Here is a 23,103-nt window from a genome sequence, read left to right as displayed (position 1 = left end):
AGGATTTGGGAACTGTTGGTGGTGTGGGAAGTGCAGATCCTGCAGGATTTGGGACCACTGAGCAGGATTTGGGACCACTAAGCAGGACTTGGGACCACTCAGCAGGATTTGGGAACTGTTTTTGCTATGGGATTGCAGGTCCTGCAGGATTTGGGAACTCTTTGTGCTGTGGGATGGGCAGATCCTGCAGGATTTGGGACCACTGAGCAGGATTTGGGACCACTCAGCAGGACTTGGGACCACTGAGCAGGATTTGGGAACTGTTGGTGGTGTGGGAAGTGCAGATCCTGCAGGATTTGGGACCACTCAGCAGGATTTGGGAACTGTTTTTGCTATGGGATGTGCAGGTCCTGCAGGATTTGGGATCGCTGAGCAGGATTTGGGAACTGTTTTTGCTGTGGGATGTGCAGGTCCTACAGGATTTGGGAAGGGGATGTGGATTCCAGGCAGGTTTAGGGTCCATCCAGGCAGGTTTTGGGTCTGTCCAGGCTGATTTTGGGTCCATCCAGGCAGATTTTGGGTCTCTCCAGGATCTTTTCCAGAGCTGTGCCCCAGTTCTGTGAGCCTCTGCCCGGAGCTGGAACTGGGGGATTTTAGGGCCAATTGTAGGGGATTTTTGGGCTCTCCTTGCCCTGTTTTAGGGCCGTTTCAGCTCTGGTTCCCCCCTGTCCTTGGCTCTGAGGAGCTGCCAGTGTTGGGTTGTGGCTCAGGGCTGGGCACGCTGGGGTTATCCCAGGCTTTGCTGCTTTTCCTGCTGTTTCCAAGGCAACTGGGACCTCTCAGGGCCACAGACACGCACAGGGTGCCCTTCCCACCTGCTGGAATGCTCACCTGAGCCCCTCCCTGCAGGCTGGAAAATCCCTCCAGGTTTGGGTCTGGCCTCTGAATTCCACCCACCCCTTGCTGGGAGGGGAGTGAGGCCACCAGGCTGCAAAAACCCCAAAAATGGGGGGTTTAAACCCAAAAAATGGGGATTTTTAACCCCAAAAATACATATTCTAAACCCCAAAAATGGAGATTTTTAAACCCCCAAAATGGGGGTTTTAACCCCAAAAATAGGGGTTTAAACCCCCAAAATATATATTTTAAACGACAAAAATGGGGATTTTAACCCCCAAAATACATATTTTAAACCCCAAAAATGGAGATTTTTAAACCCCCAAAATGGGGATTTTAATCCCAAAAATACATATTTTAAACCCCAAAAATACGTACTTTAAACTCCAAAAATGGAGATTTTTAAACCCCCAAAAATAGAGATTTTAAACCCCCAAAATGGAGATTTTAAATCCCCAAAAATAGGGTGTTTAAACCCCCAAAATGGGGATTTTAAACTCCAAAAATGGGGATTTAAAACCCTAAAAATGAGGGGTTTAAACCCCAAAAATGGGGGATTTGAACTTCAAAAATGGGAACTTTAAACCCCCAAAAATGGGGATTTTAAACTCCCAAAATGGAGATTTTAAACCCTAAAATTGGGGATTTTAAACCCCAAAGATGGGGGGTTTCAATCCCAAAAATAGGGATTTTAAACCCCAAAATGGGGGTTTAAAACCCCAAAAATTGGAATTTTAAACCAAAGGGAAAAAAAATACCGAGGCTTTGGTGCTTTCTGAAAATAATATTTTTCCTGGGAAGGCTTTTCAGCTGTTTTCCTTGGGGTTTATGGGATTAACTGTATTTAAAATGATGGGATTAGCCGCATTTAAAATGATGGGATTAGCTGTAACGTACAATAATCTGCACGGCAGGGATTTTCCTCATGGAGTTTGGGTTTCCTTGTGCTTTGGAGCCTGTCCTTGCTGGGAGGGGAACGAGGCCAGCAGGCTGAAAAAAACCCCAAAAATGGGGATTTTACACCCCAAAAATGGGGGTTTAAAACCCCAAAAATAGGGATTTTACACCCCAAAAATGGGGGTTTAAAACCCCAAAAATTGGAATTTTAAACCAAAGGGAAAAAAAATACCGAGGCTTTGGTGCTTTCTGAAAATAATTTTTTTTTCCTGGGAAGGCTTTTCAGCTGTTTTCCTTGGGGTTTATGGGATTAACTGTATTTAAAATGATGGGATTAGCTGCATTTAAAATTATGGGATTAGCTGTAACGTACAATAATCTGCACGGCAGGGATTTTCCTCATGGAGTTTGGGTTTCCTTGTGCTTTGGAGCCTGTCCTTGCTGGGAGGGGAACAAGGCCAGCAGGCTGAAAAAAACCCCAAAAATGGGGATTTTACACCCCAAAAATGGGGGTTTAAAACCCCAAAAATAGGGATTTTAAATCCCAAAATGGGGGTTTAAAACCCCAAAAATTGGAATTTTAAACCAAAGGGAAAAAAAACCCCGAGGCTTTGGTGCTTTCTGAAAATAATATTTTTCCTGGGAAAGCTTTTCAGCTGTTTTCCTTGGGGTTTATGGGATTAACTGTATTTAAAATGATGGGATTAGCCGCATTTAAAATGATGGGATTAGCTGTAACGTACAATAATCTGCAAGGCAGGGATTTTCCTCATGGAGTTTGGGTTTCCTTGTGCTTTGGAGCCTGTCCTTGCTGGGAGGGGAATGAGGCCACCAGGCCAAAAAAAAGCCCCAAAAATGGGGATTTTACACCCCAAAAATGGGGGTTTAAAACCCCAAAAATAGGGATTTTACACCCCAAAAATGGGGGTTTAAAACCCCAAAAATAGGGATTTTACACCCCAAAAATGGGGGTTTAAAACCCTAAAAATTGGAATTTTAAACCAAAGGGAAAAAAACCCCCGAGGCTTTGGTGCTTTCTGAAAATAATATTTTTCCTGGGAAAGCTTTTCAGCTGTTTTCCTTGGGGTTTATGGGATTAACTGTATTTAAAATGATGGGATTAGCCGCATTTAAAATGATGGGATTAGCTGTAACGTACAATAATCTGCACGGCAGGGATTTTCTGGTGGGATTTGGGCTCCTCTGGGGCCTGTCCCTGCAGGTGCTGTGCTGGTTTTGGGGCACACGATGAGGAGGGGGCCCTGCTGGGAGCCCATGTTGGCAAGTGCACCTTCACCATAAACCAATCCCCAAATGCCAACATCACCACAGGAGATGGAGGACAAGAAGAAGGAAGAAGAAGGACAAGACACGCCCTGATCCCTCCATCTTGTCTCCATAACCCCCCTGTACCCAAAAAACCTTAAAATCTATATTTCACTTTCTAAATGTGCCCCTTTTACACCTTTTACTCTAAAGTGATTCTCTTGTCCTCAAACTCTTGTTATTTCTGTGGATGGATCAAAATCAAGCCACCAGACACTCTTGGCAACATTCCAGGATTTTCGAGACCCCCAAGGGTTCTCCTGGCATCTCTGAACATTGGGAACGATGTGCTGAGATCCCACAAGGTGCCTCTGGGATTGGTCTCATGGGGTTGTTTCTAATTCATGGCCAATCACAGCCCAGCTGGCTCGGACTCTCTGCTCAGTCACAAGATTTTTTTTATCCTTTTCCCTTCCCTTCTTCCAGTATAGTTTTAATATATCATTTTATTTTAATATAATATATATATCACAAAATAATAGATCAGCCTTCAGAAACACGGAGCCAAGGTTCTCCTCTCCTCCCTCGTCCTGGGACAAACACCAGCAGCACGCACAGGGCTGCACCTCACTGGTCCTTACTGGTGTTTCCCTGCTGTTTCAGAGGGCCTGGCAGTGGGAGTTGGCTTTGGAGCTGTTGGGAAGTCCCAGTCTGCCACATTCCAGAGTGCCAGGTAAGAGCTGGTCCTGCTTTTTGTGTGCCCCTCTGGGATCCCTGGGGAGAGGCAGCTGAGTGTCCCCGTGGGTGCTGCTGGCCCTCAGGAGGCGCACCCAGGGATTTTGGGGTGTTCATCCACCCCCTTCTCCTGCTAAAGGGGAAATAAACCTGGAGGGGAGCTGGAAAAAATGGGAGGAAAGGATAATGAACCTGGAGCAGAGCTGGAGAAACGGGAGGAAGGGGAAATAAACCTGGAGAAATGGGAGGAAAGGGAAATAAACCTGGAGAAATGGGAGGAAGGGGAAATAAACTGGGAGAAATGGGAGGAAGGGATAATAAACCTGGAGCAGAGATGGAGAAACAAGAGGAAGGGATAATAAACCTGGAGTGGAGCTGGAGAAATGGGAGGAAGGGAAAATAAACTTGGAGAAATGGGAGGAAAGGGAAATAAATCTGGAGAAACAGGAGGAAGGGAAAATGAACCTGAAGCGGAGCTGGAAAAAATGGGAGGAAGGGAAAATAAACCTGGAGAAACAGGAGGAAAGGGAAATAAACCTGGAGAAATGGGAGGAAGGGATAATAAACCTGGAGAAATGGGAGGAAAGGAAAATGAACCAGGAGAAATGGGAGGAAAGGAAAATGAACCAGGAGAAATGGGAGGAAGGGAAAATGAACCTGGAGAAATGGGAGGAAGGGATAATAAACCTGGAGAAATGGGAGGAAGGGGAAATAAACCTGGAGGAACAGGAGGAAAGGAAAATGAACCAGGAGAAATGGGAGGAAGGGAAAATAAACCTGGAGCAGAGATGGAGAAATGGGAGGAAGGGAAAATAAACCTGGAGCAGAGATGGAGAAATGGGAGGAAGGGAAAATAAACCTGGAGGAAGGGTTTATTTTGGGTTTATTATGGGAGGAAGGGGAAATAAACCTGGAGGAAGAGGAGGAAGGGGAAATGAACCTGGAGGAACGGGAGGAAGGGGAAATGAACCTGGAGGAACGGGAGGAAGGGATGATGGGCCCGGGGCTGGGCTGGAGCTGCTGCCGAGGCTCTGCAGGGACCTCTCGGTGGCCGCCCTGCGAGCGGCAGCTCCCGCCGGGCTCTGCCGGGGCTCGGCTTTTCCCTGGAATTCGCACCGGGGAGAGCGGGATCGGCTCCAGGGAGAAATCCCTCCCTGGGAGGGTGGGGACGGCCCTGGGTCCCTGCAGGTCCCAGGCCAGGCTGGGGCAGCTGGGGAGGGGCCCATGGGTGGATCTTTGAGGTTCCTTCCATCCCAAACTATTCCATGATTGCTGCTGAAGGATCTGTGGGGTCCATCCAGGCTCATTTAGGGTCCATCTGGGCAGATTTTTGACCTCTCCAGGATGATTTGGGATCCATCCAGGCAAATTTTTGGGTCCATCCAGGCTGTCCAGCCCTTTCTCTGTCCAGGCTCAAGCTGTGCCCTACAAAGACACATCCCAAACCTTCCATTCCCATTCCCTGTCCCATCCCAGACCCCAGGTAGAAGAGCAGGATCCTCCAGCTTTACTCCCTGGGAGTAGAGAGCAGGATCCTCCAGCTTTACTCCCTGGAGTAGAGAGCAGGATCCTCCAGCTTTACTCCCTGGGAGTAAAGAGAGCAGGATCCTCCAGCTTTACTCCCTGGAGTAGAGAGCAGGATCCTCCAGCTTTACTCCCTGGGAGTAAAGAGAGCAGGATCCTCCAGCTTTACTCCCTGGAGTAGAGAGCAGGATCCTCCAGCTTTACTCCCTGCTCCCCTCAGCTCTGGCAATAAAAGGCTCCTCACAAAGGCAGCAGAGCTGCAACAAAAGGAGATTTTTGATGTGCTGGATCAGCTCAGGCATCCTGGCAATCCCTGGGATCTGGGAGGGTCCTGGGATTCCCCATCCTGCCCAGAATCCTGGGATTCTCCGTCCTGCCCATCATCCCAGCTCATCCAGGATCCAGAGATTCTCGTTCCTGCCCAGGATCCTGGCATTTCTCATCCTGTCCATAACCCAGGATCCTGGGATTCCCCATCCTGCCCAGGATCCTGGGATTCCCCATCCTGCCCATCATCCCAGCTCATCCAGGATCCCGGGATTCCCCATCCATCCCGGGATTCCCCACCCTGCCCAGGATCCCGGGATTCCCCTCCCGCCCCTGTCCCGGGATTCTCCTGCGCGTTTCTTTGCTGCCACCGGGTGTTCAGCTCCGCTCCTGCGCCCGGGATCCTCCGGGAGCTGCAGCTGGATCGGAGCCCCCGGCCGGGATTCTCAGACGTGGGGGGAACACACGGAGAGGCCGTGCCTGGGAATGGGGATGGGAACGGGAATGGGGACGGGGATGGGAATGAGAACGGGGATGGGAACCAGAATAGGATTGGGAATGGGAACCAGAATGGGGATGGGAACCAGAATAGGATTGGGAATGGGAACGGGAACAGGAATGGGAATGGGAACAGGAACCAGAATGGGAACCGGGATGGGAATGGGAACAGGAATGGGAATGGGGATGGGAATGGGAACCAGAATAGGATTGGGAACAGGAACAGGAATGGGAACGGGAACAGGAACCAGAATGGGAACGGGGATGGGAACGGGAATGGGGATGGGAACGGGAATGGGGATGGGAACGGGAATGGGAACGGGAACAGGAATGGGAACGGGAACAGGAATGGGAACGGGAACAGGAATGGGAATGGGAACCAGAATGGGGATGGGGATGGGAACAGGAATGCGAGTGGGAACCAGAATGGGGATGGGGATGGGAACAGGAATGGGAACGGGAACCAGAATGGGGATGGGGATGGGAACAGGAATGGGAACGGGAACCAGAATGGGAACGGCTCCCCAGGGCCAGAGGGCAGGATTGGGTGGGACACTGGGAAGGAATTGTTCCCTGTGAGAGGCGGGGATGGAGTTGCCGGGGAAGCTGTGGCTGCCCCATCCCTGGAACGGGGTTTGGAGCAGCCGGGGCGGTGCCAGGTGCCCCTTTTGGGGTGTTTTGCGTGGGGGCTGAGCTGTTCCCATCCCCCGCTCCCTGCAGGGCTGGGAATGTTGGGAATTTCCAGAGGGTGGGAACAGCTCAGGACAAAGTGCTGAGGGCACAGGCGAGGGGACAGTGCCGGGCAGGGCGGGAGTGCCCAGCAGGGGAAGGTTCCCTGCGGGAATGGGGAATGGGGAGGGCAGGAGCTGCTCCTGGCCGCCCTCCAGGCAGGAAGGTAAAGGGAAGGGCAGCCGTGGCTGGGGAAAGCTGCTCCGGCTCCTCCTGAGCGGCGGGGGAGGGACCCTGAGCCGCCCTGCCCTGCCCTCCCTCCGCGGGGGCTGCTGTGACAGCAACCAGATGGGGCTGGAGCTGCTGGAGCAGCACGGGCGGGATGGAAAGGGGACACAGAGGGGACAGGCAAATCCCGCATCTGCCCCTCCCTGATCCCGAATCTGCCCCTCCCTTATGCTGAATCTGCCCCTTCCTGATCCCGAATCTGCCCCTTCCTGATCCCGAATCTGCCCCTTCCTGATCCCGAATCTGCCCCTCCCTAATCCCGAATCTGCCCCTCCCTGATCCCGAATCTGCCCCTCCCTGATCCCGAATCTGCCCCTCCCTAATCCCGAATCTGCCCCTCCCAAATCCTAAATCTGCGCCTCCCTAATGCTGAATCTGCCCCTTCCTGATCCTGAATCTGCCCCTCCCTGATCCCGAATCTGCCCCTTCCTAATCCCGAATCTGCCCCTCCCTTATGCTGAATCTGCCCCTCCCAAATCCTAAATCTGTACCTCCCTGATCCTGAATCTGCCCCTTCCTAATCCCGAATCTGCCCCTCCCAATTCCTAAATCTGCCCCTCCCTGATCCCGAATCTGCCCCTCCCTAATCCCGAATCTGCCCCTCCCAAATCCACGGGATTCTGGAACTGGTGGCAGGGAAGACTCCTGGTCCTCCTGGCATCCTGGTGTCCCTGGGTCCTGGCATTCCTGCTCCTGAATCTGCATCTCCCAAATCTCAAATCTACATTTCCCAAATCCTGAATCTGCCCCTCCAAAATCCCAAATCTTCCCCTCCCAAATCCCAAATCAGCACCCCTCAAATCCTGAATCCACATCTCCCAAATCTGCATCTCCCAAATCCTTGATCTGCCCCTCCCAAATCCTAAATCTGCATCTCCCAAATCCCGAATCTGCACCTCCCAAATCCAATTTGAGGCCTTTTCTAAGGTCTCAGATCAAATCTCATATTTAATTTCAAGCTGCTTTAATTTACAGCCCCAAAGTTCTAAAAATTCTTTCCATTTCCAATTGGAATAGGTTTGCTCCAGGGCTGATCCTGGCTCTCTGTGGGTGCAGGGAAAGGGGAAATTCACTTTTATTATGGAGCAGAGTTAACCTGGAAATTCACTTTTATTGTGGAGCAGAGTTAACCTGGAAATTCACTTTTTTTATGGAGCAGAGTTAACCTGGAAATTCACTTTTATTAGGGAGCAGAGTTAACCTGGAAATTCACTTTTATTATTGAGCAGAGTTAACCTGGAAATTCACTTTTATTAGGGAGCAGAGTTAACCTGGAAATTCACTTTTATTGTGGAGCAGAGTTAACCTGGAAATTCATTTTTATTAGGGAGCAGAGTTAACCTGGAAATTCACTTTTATTATTGAGCAGAGTTAACCTGGAAATTCACTTTTATTATGGAACGGAGTTAACCTGGAAATTCACTTTTATTGTGGAGCAGAGTTAACCTGGAAATTCACTTTTATTGTGGAGCAGAGTTAACCTGGAAATTCATGGAAATTCACTTTTATTGTGGAGCAGAGTTAACCTGGGGGTGCCCAGCTCAGCCTGCCCTGGGTTCCCATGGACCATCCCAGCCCCATCCTCAATTTCCTGCATGAAATCCCTGTTGGGACGGAGGGGAAAGGAGCAGGAGTGAGCAGGGGAGGGATGGGAACAGAAATGTTCCCCCCTGGATGGTGCTGGGGATGCTTCCTGCAGCCCAGCACAATGGTTCCCATTCATGCTGGGAGTGCTGGCCTTGTTTGGATCTGCTGTGCCCACGGATTGTTTCCTGTCCAGCTCTGGTGCAACGGAGAGCAGAGGAGCCCTGGGCTGACAGGGCAGGCTTTGAGCAGGGCTTGGAAAATGTTGTTCCATGGGACAGCCTGTGCCTCCCACGCTGTGTCTGTCAGGCTGGGGAAAAACCACAAAAAAAAAAGAGAAAAAAAAAAGAAAAAAGGTTTGATGAATGTAGGGAGATTGAAACCAGGCAAAAATGTTCAGCTGTGTTCTCTGGGAATGGATGGGAGTCATTGTGGCACTGTGGGGTTTTCCCTCGCACACTCACAGGTCTGGCTCTGCTGGGGAGGGATCCAGAGGAGCTCAGAGGGAGCAAAGATCCTCAGGAGGGGCTGGATCCACCTCTGGCAGAGCAGGAACACGTCCAGGAAATCCCCCCGAGCTGAAATCTGCATCTCCCAAATCCTGAATCTGCATCTCCCAAATCCTGAATCTGCATCTCCCAAATCTGCATCTCCCAAATCCCAAACCTGCCCCTCCCATATCCTAAATCAGCATCTCCCAAATCCTGAATCTGCATCTCCCAAATCCCAAATCTGCATCTCCTGAATCTGCCCCTCCCAAATCCCGAATCTGCCCCTCCCAAATCCCAAATCTGCATCTCCCAAATCTCAATCTCCCAAATCTGCATCTCCCAAATCCTAAATCAGTATCTCCCAAATCTGCCCCTCCCAAATCCCGAATCAGCATCTCCCGAATCTGCATCTCCCAAATCCCAAATCTTCCCCCCACCTTTCCTGTATCCCAGGAAGGGGAGCAGAGCCAAGCCCAGCCCTGGGTGCAGAACAGGGGGAAGATGAAGATGCTCATTAATCCCCTTTTAATCCCCTTTTAATCAGCCTGGCCTGGGGGTGTTCCCTGGGGAGCTGGGAGGTGCCTGCAGGGCTGGGGCGGCCCTGGGGGCGCTCCCAGCTCAGCTCTGGGGGCTTTGGGGAGCCCAGGGTGAGGAGGGGGCCCTGAGCTGCACCCTGGCCTGACAGAGGGGAGGGAAATCATCCCTGGGTTAGCACCGCACACCCCTGGGTTATCAGGGATAAATCCTCGTTTTGCATCCCTGATCCTGGCATTAAACCTTGGCCTTATCACAAATCCCAGCTTTTATCACAAATCCCAGCTCTTATCTCACATCCCAGATTTATCACACATCCAATGGTTATCACACATCCCTGGTTTATCAGGGATAAATCCTCGTTTTGAATCCCTGATTCTGGCATTAAACCCTGGCTTTATCACAAATCCCAGGTTTTATCTCACATCCCAGATTTATCACACATCCAATGGTTATCACACATCCAATGGTTATCACACATCCAATGGTTATCACACATCCCTCTTTTTATCACACAACCCTGGTTTATCAGGGATAAATCCTCGTTTTGAATCCCTGATTCTGGCATTAAACCCTGGTTTATCACAAATCCCAGGTTTTATCACAAATCCCAGATTTATCACACATCCCTCGGTTATCACACATCCAATGGTTATCACACATCCCTCTTTTTATCACACATCCCTGGGTTATCAGGGATAAATCCTCATTTTGAATCCCTGATTCTGGCATTAAACCCTGGTTTTATCACAAATCCCAGGTTTTATCACAAATCCCAGATTTATCACACATCCCTGGGTCATCACACATCCAATGGTTATCACACATCCTTGGGTTATCACACATCCCTGATTTTGGCATTAATCAGTGGTTTATCAGGGATAAATCCTCATTTTAAATCCCTGATTTTGGCATTCATCAGTGGTTTATCAGGGATAAATCCTCATTTTAAATCCCTGATTCTGGCATTAATCCCTGGTTTATCACACATCCCAGGTTTTATCACACACCCCTCTTTTTATCACACATCCCTGGTTTATCTCACATCCCTGGTTTATAAGGGATAAATCCTCATTTTGAATCCCTGATTTTGGCATTATGGTTTTATCACACATCCCAGGTTTTGGCGTTAATCCCTGGTTTATCTCACATCCCTGGGTTATCACATATCCCTGGTTTATGAGTGAGAAAACCTAATTTTGAATCCCTGATTTTGGCATTAATCACTGGTTTATCAGGGATAAATCCTCATTTTGAATCCCTGATTTTGGCATTAATCCCTGGTTTTATCACACACCTTTTTATCCCTGTTTTTATCCCACATCCATGGTTTTATCCCACATTCCAGGTTCACCAGGAATAAATCCTCATTTTGAATCCTTGATTTTGGCATTAATCCCTGGGTTATCACACCCCCCTATTTTTACCCCAATTCCTCTTTTTACCCCAATCCCTCTTTTTACCCCAATCCTTATTTTTACCCCAATCCCTCTTTTTACCCCAATCCCTCTTTTTACCCCCATCCTTATTTTTACCCCAATCCTTATTTTTACCCCAATCCTTATTTTTACCCCCATCCCTATTTTTGCCCCCATTCCAGTTTTTATCTCTATATTCAGCTGGGCTCTGATTCCCTGTGGGTTCTTTCCAGGAAGGAAAATCAGGTTTGTCAACCTCCCTCATCCTCCTCCCCTTACTTTTATTTTCTGTGAGGGTTTGCTGTGTGATCCAGGCAATAAATCCCTAAAAACCACCCCTTCAACCACTCCCCCACCCCAGCATTTCCCTTCCCCTGGGGTTTCCAGGCCCACCAAATGATTTTTAATTGAAACGTGCTCCCAGTTTGATTATCCAGACAATAAGGAGAGGATTGATGTTTTCTGCATGGAGCCATAAACATTAATTGGGAATTTTGATGCGTGCCCCACACTCCCAGCCCTGCTTTTAGACCACCCAGCTTCTGTGGGTGCCTAATTAAAAAAAAAAAAAAATAGGATTTTAATAACCTTTATGAAGTTCTGCATGTCCCCAGCCCAGATCAATGCAGCCACCTCGTTAAATCCCATTTTATTTAAGGCTGGCCCTCTACGAATTTGTGAAAAATTGAAATTATTTGTAGGCTGATGCTGTTTAAAATAGAATTACCGAGGTCTCACATGAGGATTGTTTAAAACCAGGGAGGGGTGAGGGCTTAACTGGAGCCTCCTGGTGCTGTTGGAGCTGGGAGGTGCTGCCAGGGGAGGGTGGCCTTGGGTTTCTGCTGGAAAATGGAGAATTCCCGCCAGGAATCGGCCCTGGGCAGGGGGAGCTCTCTCCATCCCCACAGACTCTGATTTTTGGGGTTGGTGCAGAGCTCTTGTGGCAGTTTGGGGGCATTCCTTGGTCCTCAAGCAGCTGGAAAAGGGAAAGTTTGGGAATATTTGGGATGTCTTATGATGATCCCTTTTCCTTTTTCCTCTGGAAAAGGGAATATTTGGGAATATTTAGGATGTCTCATGATGATCCCTTTTCCTTTTTCCTCTGGAATATTTGGGAATATTTTGGAATATTTTGAAATATTTTGGAATATTTGGGATGCCTCCTGTTGATCCCGTTCCTTTTTCGTCTGGAATATTTGGGAATATTTGGAAATATTTTGGAATATTTGGGATGTCTACTATTGATCCCTTTCCTTTTTTCTCTGGAAAAGGGAATATTTGGGAATATTTGGGATGCCTCCTGTCGATCCTTTTCCTTTTTCCTCTGGAATATTTAGGAATATTTGGGATGTCTCACATTGATCCCTTTCCTTTTTCCTCTGGAATATTTGGGATGTCTCCTGTTGATCCTTTTCCTTTTTCCTCTGGAAAAGGGAATATTTGGGAATATTTTGGAATATTTGGGATATCTCACATTGGTCCCTTTCCTTTTTCCTCTGGAAAAGGGAATATTTGGGAATATTTTGAAATATTTTGGAATATTTGGGATGCCTCCTGTTCTGGAATATTTGGGATGCCTCATGTTTCATGTTGGGATCCCTTTCCTTTTTCCTCTGGAATATTTTGGAATATTTGGGATGTCTCACATTGATCTTTTTCCTTTTTCCTCTGGAAAAGGGAATATTTAAGAATATTTGGGATGTTTCATGTTGATCCTTTTCCTTTTTCCTCGGGAATATTTGGAAATATTTTGGAATATTTGGGATGCCTCCTGTTGATCCCTTTCCTTTTTCCTCTGGAAAAGGGAATATTTAGGAATATTTGGGATGCCTCCTGTCGATCCTTTTCCTTTTTCCTCTGGAATATTTTGGAATATTTGGGATATCTCACATTGGTCCCTTTCCTTTTTCCTCTGGAATATTTGGGAATATTTGGGAATGTTCTTGTGCTGATCCCTTCCTGGGGCAGGATTTTAGCCCAGCACCATGCTGGGGGTGCCCCTGGCAGGGTTTTTTTCCCCAATTCTGTTTTTTTTCTCCATTTCTGAATTTCTGACGCGTTCCAGCCTGGGCTGGCCGGGGCTTGGAGCACCCTGGGCCTGTGGAAGGTGCCACAATTCCCTGCCCATGGAACTGGGTGGATTTTTGAGGTCCTTCCCAGCCATTCTGTGATTTTATGCGAGAATCTGCGAACTTTTAATTTTGGCAAAGCACAGCTGTGCAAGTTTCAATGTGTCTGTGCTCTTTTTTCCTGCATGCTGTGGGAGCAGGACCAGGGCAGTTCCACCTCCTGCAAAGGAAATTTCCAGGGAAAATTCCAGGAATTTTCCACAAAAAAATTCCAGGAATTTTCCAGGAAAAATTCCAGGATTTTTCCAGCTGCAGGGCTTCATCTTCTGCTCAGTCTCCCATTGGAAATCGTTTGGTGTGCCACGAAATCTCAGTGGAAGGGGACACTTTGGGGTGGGGGAATGGTTTGAGGGGTGGTTTTTAGGGATTTATTGCCTGGATCACAAATTCCATACAGAAAATGAAAGGGGAGGAGGATGAGGGAGGTTGACAAACCTGATTTTCCTTCCTGGAAGGAACCCACAGGGAATCAGAGCCCAGGTGAATATAGAGATAAAAACAGGGATGGGATAAAAATAGGGAAGGGGGGTAAAAATAGGGAAGGGGGGTAAAAATAGGGAAAGGGGGTAAAAAGAGGTGGATTTTAGGGATTTATTGCCTGGATCACACATTCCATACAGAAAATGAAAGGCGAGGAGGATGAGGGCAGTTGACAAACCTGATTTTCCTTCCTGGAAAGAACCCACAGGGAATCAGAGCCCAGCTGAATATAGGGGTAAAAATATGGATTGGAGTAAAAATAGGGAAGGGGGGTAAAAAGGGGTGGATTTTAGGGATTTCTTGCCTGGATCACACATTCCATACAGAAAATGAAAGGCGAGGAGGATGAGGGCAGTTGACAAACCTGATCTGCAGCCCTGCGGAGCTGGAGCCTGGCAGGATCCTGAGCTCCCAGGCCAAGTTCCTGCTCCTGGAGGAGCTGCTGGGGCTCCCCGAGCTTTTCCTGGTGCTCAGAGCACTGGGAAGGAGCTCCTGGGCTTTGTGCTTCTGGACCTTCACCCCTGGGGTGCCTGAGGCTGACTCAGAGATCAAACAGAGCCTGAAACGGGCGGATAGGGAGCAGGGCTGGGAAAGGGCAGAGGAATCGCTGAACGGTGGGATCCATCCATGGGGTCTGGCAGGATTCCCTGCCCTCACTGAGCTCCCCTTGGGGTCTCCTGTGCCAGGTTTGGGCTGGGCTGGGCTGGGCTCTCCTCCCCAGTGACAAGGGACAGGACAGGACAGGAGGAAACCAGCTCAGGCTGCACCAGGGCAGGTTTAGGATGGACACTGGGACAATGCCAGCCCAGGGCAGTGCTGGAGTCCCCATGATGGAGGGGTTAACAGCTAAAGTGTGCATGTGGCACTTGGGGACATCGGTGGTGGCATTGGCAGTGCTGGGGGAGCAGCTGGAGCTGGTGATCTGCAGGGACTTCTCCTTAAATTTAAACAATTCTGTGTTCCTGGGGTGGCTTTCACCCCAAAATCCACCCCTGGGGGAGGTGAGGGATGAAGGCACCCAGGGGGTGTTTTCCATGGAGGGGATGGAGGAGGAGCAGGTGAAGGCCTCACCTGGTGATTGATGCCTTGAGAAGGCTGAGCTGGAACAGAGGCTGCACAGAGTTACAGAATAAATTTATTTATTAAAAGGATTCATTCAAAGCATCTCCTCCATGGATCCACTTTGGGCAGCACAAGAGCCCAGCCAGGGCTGCTCCCAAGATGGACTCAGAGTCAGGAGTTTTCACACTTTTGTGGTGTGAAGTTTTGGTCCATGTCCATATTGGGGTTAATTGTCCCATTACAGCTCCAGGTTCTGCAGTCCCATCCTCACAGATTGCTCCCCTCAATTCCCTGTTGTTTGCACTTTTTGGGCCTTTTGGGCATTTTTGGGGCTGAAGCTGCAGTGGTGTCCTTGGTTCTGGGGCTGGAGAAGGATTGTTCTGTGTGACTGAGCTGTGAGGAGAGCTGCTGACACCACTTTATGTGAAATTCAGAGTTACAAACCAGTGCAGTGCAGACTCTGGGAAAATATAACAGCTAAAATTTAAGGCATTATGAATATGAAAGCTAAAGTTTAAGGGGGTGGCCTGGGGTACATCTGGGTGACATTGGGGTCGTTTCTTCCCACTCTGCTGGAGCAGGAGGCTGGGGAGAACAGGGAAGGAGCAGCTTGGTGGAGCACTGTGGTGTTTTCTGAGACCACCATCAAAGGGAGGAAATGATGAATCTGACTCCGTGTTCTCAGAGTTTATTTATTAATTAATCATAAAATAATTTATTATTTTATGATCTATATTATATTAAAGAATACCAAACTAAACTATACTGAAGAATACAGAAAGGATAAAGACAGAAGGTTAAAAATATAATAATGAAAAACCTGTGACTCTCTTTTCACAGTTTGACACAGCTTGGCCCCAGTCGGCCATGAAGTCAAAACAATTCACAGCAAAAACCAATAAACAATCACCTGTGGGTAAACAATGTCCAAACCACATTCCAAAAGCAGCAAAACACAGCAGAAGCAAATGAGATAAGAATTGTTTTCATTTTTCTCCGAGGCTTCTCAGCTTCCCAAGAGCAAAAAACCCTGGGCAAAGGGATTTTTCAGAAGATGTGACGGTGACAGAACAGGGTTTAACTGGGGAGAACAGGGCCTAACAGAGGAGCAGAGGGAAGGAGCAGCTGTGTGGAACAGGGTTTAACAGGGAAGGAACAGCTGTGTGGCACAGGGTTTAACTGAGGAAAGGAGCAGATGTGTGGAACAGGGTTTAAGAGAGGAGAACAGGGAAGGGGCAGCTGTGTGGAACAGGGTCTAACAGGAGAGCAGAAGGAAGGAGCAGCTGGGTGTTAAACCCTGTGTGGAACGGGGTCTAACAGGGGAGAACAGGGAAGGAGCAGAGATAGGGAACAGCTGTGTGGAACAGGGTTTAAGAGGGGAGCAGAGGGAAGGGGCAGCTGTGTGGAGCAGGGTTTAACTGAGGAACAGCTGTGTGGAACAGGGTTTAACAGGGGAGCAGCTGTGTGGAGCAGGGTTTAAGAGGGGAGCAGAGGGAAGGAGCAGCTGGGTGTTAAACCCTGTGTGGGACAGGGGAGAGCAGGGAAGGAGCAGAGAGAGGGAGCAGCTGTGTGGAACAGGGTTTAAGAGGGGAGCAGCTGTGTGGAACAGGGGAGAACAGGAGAGCAGAAGGAAGGAGAAGCTGGGTGTTAAACCCTGTGTGGAACAGGGTCTAACAGGGGAATAGAGGGAAGTAGAAGCTCTGTAGAACAGGGTTTAAGAGGGGAGAACGGGGAAGGAACAGCTCTGCGGAGCAGGGTTTAACAGGGGAGCAGCTCTGTGGAACAGAGTTTAACAGGGGAGCAGAGGGAAGTAGAAGCTGTGTGGAACAGGGTTTAACAGGAGAGCAGAGGGAAGGAGCAGGTGGGTGTTAAACCCTGTGTGGAACAGGGTCTAACAGGGGAATAGAGGGAAGTAGAAGCTGTGTGGAACAGGGTTTAAGAGGGGAGAACAGAGAAGGAACAGCTGTGTGGAACAGGGTTTAACTGAGGAGAAGCTGTGTGGAGCAGGGTTTAAGAGGGGAGAACAGGGAAGGAGAAGCTGGGTGTTAAACCCTGTGTGGGACAGGGTCTAACAGGGGAATAGAGGGAAGGAGAAGCTCTGTGGAACGGGGTAGAGGGAGAACAGGGAAGGAACAGCTGTGTGGAACAGGATTTAACAGGGGAGCAGAAGGAAGGAGAAGCTGTGTGGAACAGGGTTTAACAGGAGAGAACAGGGAAGGAGCAGCTGTGTAGAGCAGGGTTTAACAGGGCAGCAGCTGTTTGGAACAGGGTCGAACAGGTAGGGCAGGTCTGGGGAAAGGGCCCCGTGAGCTCCTTCCCACCTGCAGCCCTGATCAAACACCTCGGCGGGCGGCCCGGGGGCAGCCGTGATGTAATCGCAGCAGCCACAAACAATCGGGCCTTTCAGGGCCCGATAACAATCCCAACAGTATGGAAGGGCTGCCATGCAAGAATACACATGCACATTCTCCACTGCGGGGAACTGAAAGCCCGAGTGAAAAGGGGCTTGTTAAGAATATGTAGCCTGCTTTCATAATCACTCCCTCAAAGAATAGGCCCTTGAAAACAAGGCTTTAGGCTTATAGAAGGCTTTCTGTGCCTTGACCTTGCAAATATGCAGAGATGCCAACTTTTTTTTTTTTTTGCAAGTGAACTTGGAGTTTCTCAGCGTGGTGCCGGAGCAGTTGGCAGGAGAGGGGGGTAGGAGCTCCAGCCTGGGATGTTCCACGGGGAACCCCAGCAGCAGGGCATGGATTCACCTTTTCTTCCCAAAACCTGGGCTCTGCTGCATGGCAGGGTGAGCCAAGGGCAGGGCAGAGCTCACCTGTGGGTGCCGGGGGTTCTGTGCCTGGTTTGGGGCAGTTCTGGGGGACGTGGCTGCCCCGTGGCTGTCACCACCCCGGTTCTACAGACAGGGAGGTGGAGGCAGAGCTGGGAAGGGCAACGCATCCAGTGTGTGTTGGGTCCTTGATGCTTCCAAGGACACGGAGGCTGTTGTGCCCACTGGAGGGGTCACCCAGGTGCCATTTCTGTGCTGGTGACAGAGCCTGGGGACGCTCTGGCGCATCCCCAGGCAGAGTCTGGTGTGATTTTTTCCCTGGATGTGCTTAGGCTGGGGATGAGCTGCAGCTTGTCCCGCCCCATCCACAGAATCCCAGGATCACCGAGGCTGGAACAGCTCTCCAAGGTCACTCAGCCCAACCTGTGCCTGATCCCCACCTTGTCACCAGCCCAGAGCACCGAGTGCCGCATCCTTGGGCACCTCCAGGGGTGGCAAAAATCCGACCAGACGGGATCTGCGTCCCCCCCCTTTGTACCCCGTACCCCACCTTTCTTCTCCTCTCTTTGGAGACCCCAAACCCTTCACCCCGCAGGTTTTGGTGGCTCACGGCCGTGTCCCCCGTGTCCCCGGGCTGTGTCTCCGTGCTGTGTTTTTAACAATGTATTCCCCCGCTGCAGCGGCCGGGGGAAGCCTTCCAAGGATCCGCACCTATTCCTGTCAAAAGGCGCCTTTGTTCCCCTGGACACAATGACACAATGACACAATGGGGCTTTGATTGCTCCTGCCCGCCCCGGGGCTGCTGCTGCTGCTGCTGCTGCGGGGGAAGGTGTGAGCTGAGGCACGGCCCTGGGATGGGAACATTCCTTGGGATGGAGTATCCCTTGGGATGGGAATATCCTTTGGGGTATCCCTTGGGATGGGAGCATCCATTGGGATGGGAATATCCCTTGGGACAGGATGGCCATTGGGACAGGACTACCCCTTTGGATGTGCTGTCCTTTGGGATGGTAACATCCTTTGGGATGCAGCATCTCTTTGGGATGGGGCTGTCCCTTGGGACCGGAGTGTCCCTTGGGATGGTGCATCCTTTGGTATGGGAGTGTCCCTTGGGACAGGATGTCCTTTGGGATGGAGGTTCCCTTGGGACTGAGTATCCTTTGGGATGGACTATCTCTTGGAATGGGATGTCCATTGGAATGGAGTAACCTTTGAGACAGGAGTATCCCTTGGGACATGATATCCCTTGGGATGGTCTAACCTTTGGGATGGGTGTCCCTTGTGTCAGGATATCCCTTGGGATGGAGTATCTCTTGGAATGAGATGTCCCTTGGGGTGGAATATCCCTTGGGGTGGGATATCCCTTGGGATGGATTTATTTGGAGCACTGGAGGTGAATCCTCCCTTTTCTTTCTCCTGGCCAGGACAGGGGTGGCCCCCTTGGGGCAGTGGCCTGAGGAAGGCATTAGGAATGTTCAGGTGTTCCCTTGGCAGGGAGGATTCCCATTCCCTGGGGTGTCCCTGGTGGCAGGGAATGTGTGGTCCCTTGGGGAATGGGGCCTGCTGAGCAGATCCTGTGGGGACAGGGAGGAAATGGGGGCCAGGAGATGTCAGGGGACGTTCCCAGTGTGGTGCTGAGCCCAGCAGGTCCCTCCTGCCCCAAGGAGCTCCATGAGCAGGGCCAGAGGTGGCCTCTGCTCTGTGTGTGTCCCACATGGAGGCTGCACCATGGGAACAGCATGGGAACCGCATGGGAACAGCACGGGAACACCCACATGTCCTGGGAAAAGGGATAAAATCCTGCCCTGGGCTGGGCATTCATGGCAGCCCCAGCTGTAGGGCTGGGAATGGTTTTGGGGAGCCCACATGGATTGTCCCGGTGTTGTTCCTGGTTTTGGGGAGCCCACATGGATTGTCCTGGGGGGTGTGTGGGAAGGAGAGCAGGGCCAAACCCCTGATGGTTTCTCCTGGATCTCCCCCCATTCCATCCCTTCCTCCTGCCCCTCGGGGGTCAGCCTGGGGGTCCCAATTCCCGGTGGGATTGGGATGGGGGGGGAGCTCCCCACCCTTCCCACACAGACCCCTCCATTCACAGCTCCCTCCCTGCTAATTTGTTGTGGCCAGGAGCAGCAATAGCTGCTTTGTGCTGAGCCAGGGAAGGAGGGGAAAAAAAAAAGCCCCAGAGCCCAGACAGCGGCTCCAGTGTTTTCCTGCAGGGATGGTTTTCCCCCTCCGTCCTCCCTCTCTCTGCCTGGAATAATGTTTGTGATTGTGAGGGCCTGTCCTGCCCAGGGAAACCCAGAGCCTCTCCCCCTGGCCCTCCCCTCTTCTGTAAACCCTGGGAGAAGTTCAAACAACCCAGGGAGGTTTTTTCTCACCGGGCTTATTTTACTCATAGGAAACGAGGGGGTGTAAAAAGGGAGCAGGAACTGAGCTGGGAGAGGCTCTGGGGTCTCTCTGGGGATCACTCAGAGCCCAACCCCTCCCTGCTGGAGCCCCCCAGGCTGGTGCCACTCTTGGTGTCCCCCAGTGCCACCAACAGAGCCCAGCAAAGGCGGGGAAAGGCTCCCGGGGTGGAACAGGGATGTGTGGGGAGCCTGGGATGCCCCGTTTGGTGCCTGGAACGTTCCCCCAAAATCCCAAACCCCAGCCACGCACAGCTCCAGCAGAAACCCAATGGGAGCTGCTCAGGGAGGGAATTCCTCCCTATGAGGACAAAATCCTTCCCTGGGAGGGTGGGCAGGCCCTGGGATGGAATTCCCAGAGCAGCTGGGGCTGCCCCTGGATCCCTGGCAGTGCCCAAGGCCAGGCTGGGCAGGGCTGGGAGCAGCCTGGGACGCTGGAGGTGTCCCTGCCATGGCAAGGGGTGGAACGGGATGGGATTTAAAATCCCTCCCCACCCAAAGCATTCCAGGACTTTGGGATTCCGTGACTGATGGACAGCCCTGCACTCCCCTCTGCTGAGTTTGACCCCGGAGGTTCCAAGTGTTCCCTTTCCATGGGATGCAAGAGGAGGAAAAGAGGGGAAGCAAGAAAAGAGGGAAAGCAAAAAAAAAGAGGGAAAGCAAGAAAAGAGGGAAAGCAAAATAAAGAGGGAAGCAAAAAAAAGAGGGAAAGCAAAAAAAAGAGGGAAAGCAAGAAAAGAGGGAAAGCAAGAAAAAAGGGGAAAAAAAGGGAAAGCAAAAAAAGAGGGAAGGCAAAGCCCTGTGGCTGTTGGGGCCCCTCTGGCAAAGCCCCCCAGGAGGGAGGAAGCTGAGCCCCCTTAAACCTGGGAATGCTGCTCCAGTGCCAGCACTGGGAATGCTGCAGCTCCTGGGAATGCTGCAGCTCCTGGGAATGCTGCAGCTCCTGGGAATGCTGCATTTCCTGGGAATGCTGCTCCAGGTGCAGCACTGGGAATGCTGCAGCTCCAGGAATCCTGGGGCTGGAATCCCTCCAGGGCCTCCCAGGACAAATCTCCTCTCCTCCATTTGCTCCCTGCTGCTCCGTGGGCTGGTGCTTGGAGCTGGTGGAAGCTCTGCAGCTCTTGGGGGATGGAATTTGCTGGGATCCTGTTAAACTTGGGCACTGGGGCTGGGAGCTCTTCCACTGAATCCTTGATCACGTCCCTTTATCCCAGCAGCCCATCCCAGGCTGAGCTTTGCCCCCCTGACATAAACAAATGGATCTATTTGTGCTTTTTTTAGGAACTTAGCCATTGGGATTGGGATCCAGAACTTCCCAGAGGGCCTGGCTGTCAGCCTGCCCCTGCGTGGCGCTGGATTTTCCACCTGGAAAGCTTTCTGGTGAGCTCTGCCTGTGCTGCAGGGAAAGGAGCCGGCACCAGCCCCTCCTGCCTCCGAGCCCCCACATCCAGCCCCGTTCTGGATCTGCTGTGTTCCCTCTGCTGCTGGGGGTGCTGCAGCTCCCCAGCACTGTCCTGCTCCTTCCACGCCCTCCAAGCCCAGATCCCAGCCCCTGGATCCCAGGGGATGCATCCCTGATCAACCATCACATCCCAGGGATGCATCCCTGATCAACCATCACATCCCAGCGATGCATCCCTGATCCCAACCATCACCACATCCCAAGGATGAATCCCTGATCCCAGCAATCACCACATCCCAGGGGATGCATCCCTGATCCCAGCAATCACCACATCCCAGGGATGAATCCCTGATCCAAATCATCACCACATCCCAGGGGATGAATCCCTCATCCAAATCATCACCATGCCTCATGATCCCTGAATCCCTGATCCCAACCATCACCACATCCCATGATCCCTGAATCCCTGAATCCCATGCCCTGAATCCCTGATCCCAACCATCACCACATCCCATTTCAGTGCCTGTGCTGAGCTCCTGCCCTGCCTTTATTATTATTATTATTATTATTATTATTATTATTATTATTATTATTATTATTATTATTATTATTATTATTATTATTACTATATAATTTTTACGTCACTTCATTTTTCTTTCCCTTCAGGCTGCATTTCAACCCCACCTCTATTTTCCCCCCTTTTCCCTGAGGTGCAAAAGCCAAGGGCACAAACCCTGGGAGCAGGAGCTGCGTTCCTGCTCCTGCCCTGCTCTGCTGATGGATGGAGGGAGGGGGAGGCTCCCAAACTGCTCCAAAGTTTTGTTTTCCTTTCCTCCCACCCACCTCCTTAAGGGCTGGGACTTGCAGCAGGATTGCTGCTGCTGAGAAAGGATTTCCCGTGGTCCAGAGGTGTGAACAATCCTAGAGGGAAAGAAAAGGAGTGGGCAGGACGTGGTGTCCTGGAGGAGTGGCCAGGTGTCCTCTTTGGGGCTGAGTTGTGCTGACTGGAATTGTTCCCTCTGCCCTGGAGCTGGATCCCCAAATCCCACAGAGCTGCTGGGGACAGGAATTAGATCCTGCCTGGAAAACTCAGCTGGGAAATGATCAAAATTGTTATGTCCAACCCTTTCCTGGTGCCATAATCCAGGTGCCTTGGCCAGGTGTGGCAGTGTCTGACTCCTCCCGGGCACCGGGAACAGCAGGGATGGGGAGATGTGAGCCCCTGACCCCTTTGGGATGGCTGTGCCAGCCCTGCTCCAGCTCTCCAGGCGTGTTCTGGCTGTTTTTCTGGCAGGTATGGGCAGCTGAGTGGGATGGTGGAGCCCCTGGCCGGGCTCCTGGGCGCCTGGGCCGTGGTGCTGGCGGAGCCGCTCCTGCCCTACGCGCTGGGATTCGCTGCTGGAGCCATGGTCTACGTGGTGATGGACGACATCATTCCCGAGGCACAGACCAGGTGAGGCCCCCCTCACCTGTGGGAGGGTCCCACTTGCCCCTGGGAGCAGGGAGGGTCCGTGGGAAGGGGGAGTTTGGGAGCAGAGGGGATGGAAACACCCAGCCAAGGCTGGGAAGTGCAAATGGGCTCTGGATGGGAGGGCTGGGAATCCTCCAGGCAGCAAACAGAGAGAACAGGGGAAAGTTACCCCATGGGGATGGGGTTTGGGATCCTGGGGGCTCAGGATGCAGCCGTGGGGTTGCTGTGCTCCCTCCCCATGCCAGGGAATGGGGGGGTCCCAGTTACCCCTGGGAGCAGGGAGGGTCTGTGGGAAATGGGACTTTGGGAGCAGAGGGAACGGAAACACCCAGCCAAGGCTGCACAGTGCAGATGTGTGGTGGTGTTT

The 23,103-nt window shown here is 51.1% G+C and overlaps 1 protein-coding gene across 1 annotated transcript in view; it reads left to right on the top strand.

Annotated features, from left to right (window-relative positions):
* SLC39A11 (solute carrier family 39 member 11) overlaps positions 1 to 23,103 on the top strand; it is an 81,968-nt gene that overhangs the window by 57,639 nt on the left and 1,226 nt on the right. The window contains exons 7-9 of the mRNA XM_036394801.2: positions 3,664 to 3,733; positions 21,145 to 21,243; positions 22,560 to 22,718. Of these exons, the coding sequence (XP_036250694.1) occupies positions 3,664 to 3,733; positions 21,145 to 21,243; positions 22,560 to 22,718 (328 nt within the window). The remainder of the gene's footprint in view (positions 1 to 3,663; positions 3,734 to 21,144; positions 21,244 to 22,559; positions 22,719 to 23,103) is intronic.

This window comes from Molothrus ater, chromosome 19, assembly GCF_012460135.2.
Source record: "Molothrus ater isolate BHLD 08-10-18 breed brown headed cowbird chromosome 19, BPBGC_Mater_1.1, whole genome shotgun sequence".
NCBI lineage: Eukaryota > Metazoa > Chordata > Aves > Passeriformes > Icteridae > Molothrus > Molothrus ater.
Note: the sequence above shows the minus strand (reverse complement) of the source record. Positions and strands in the feature narration are given on the sequence as shown.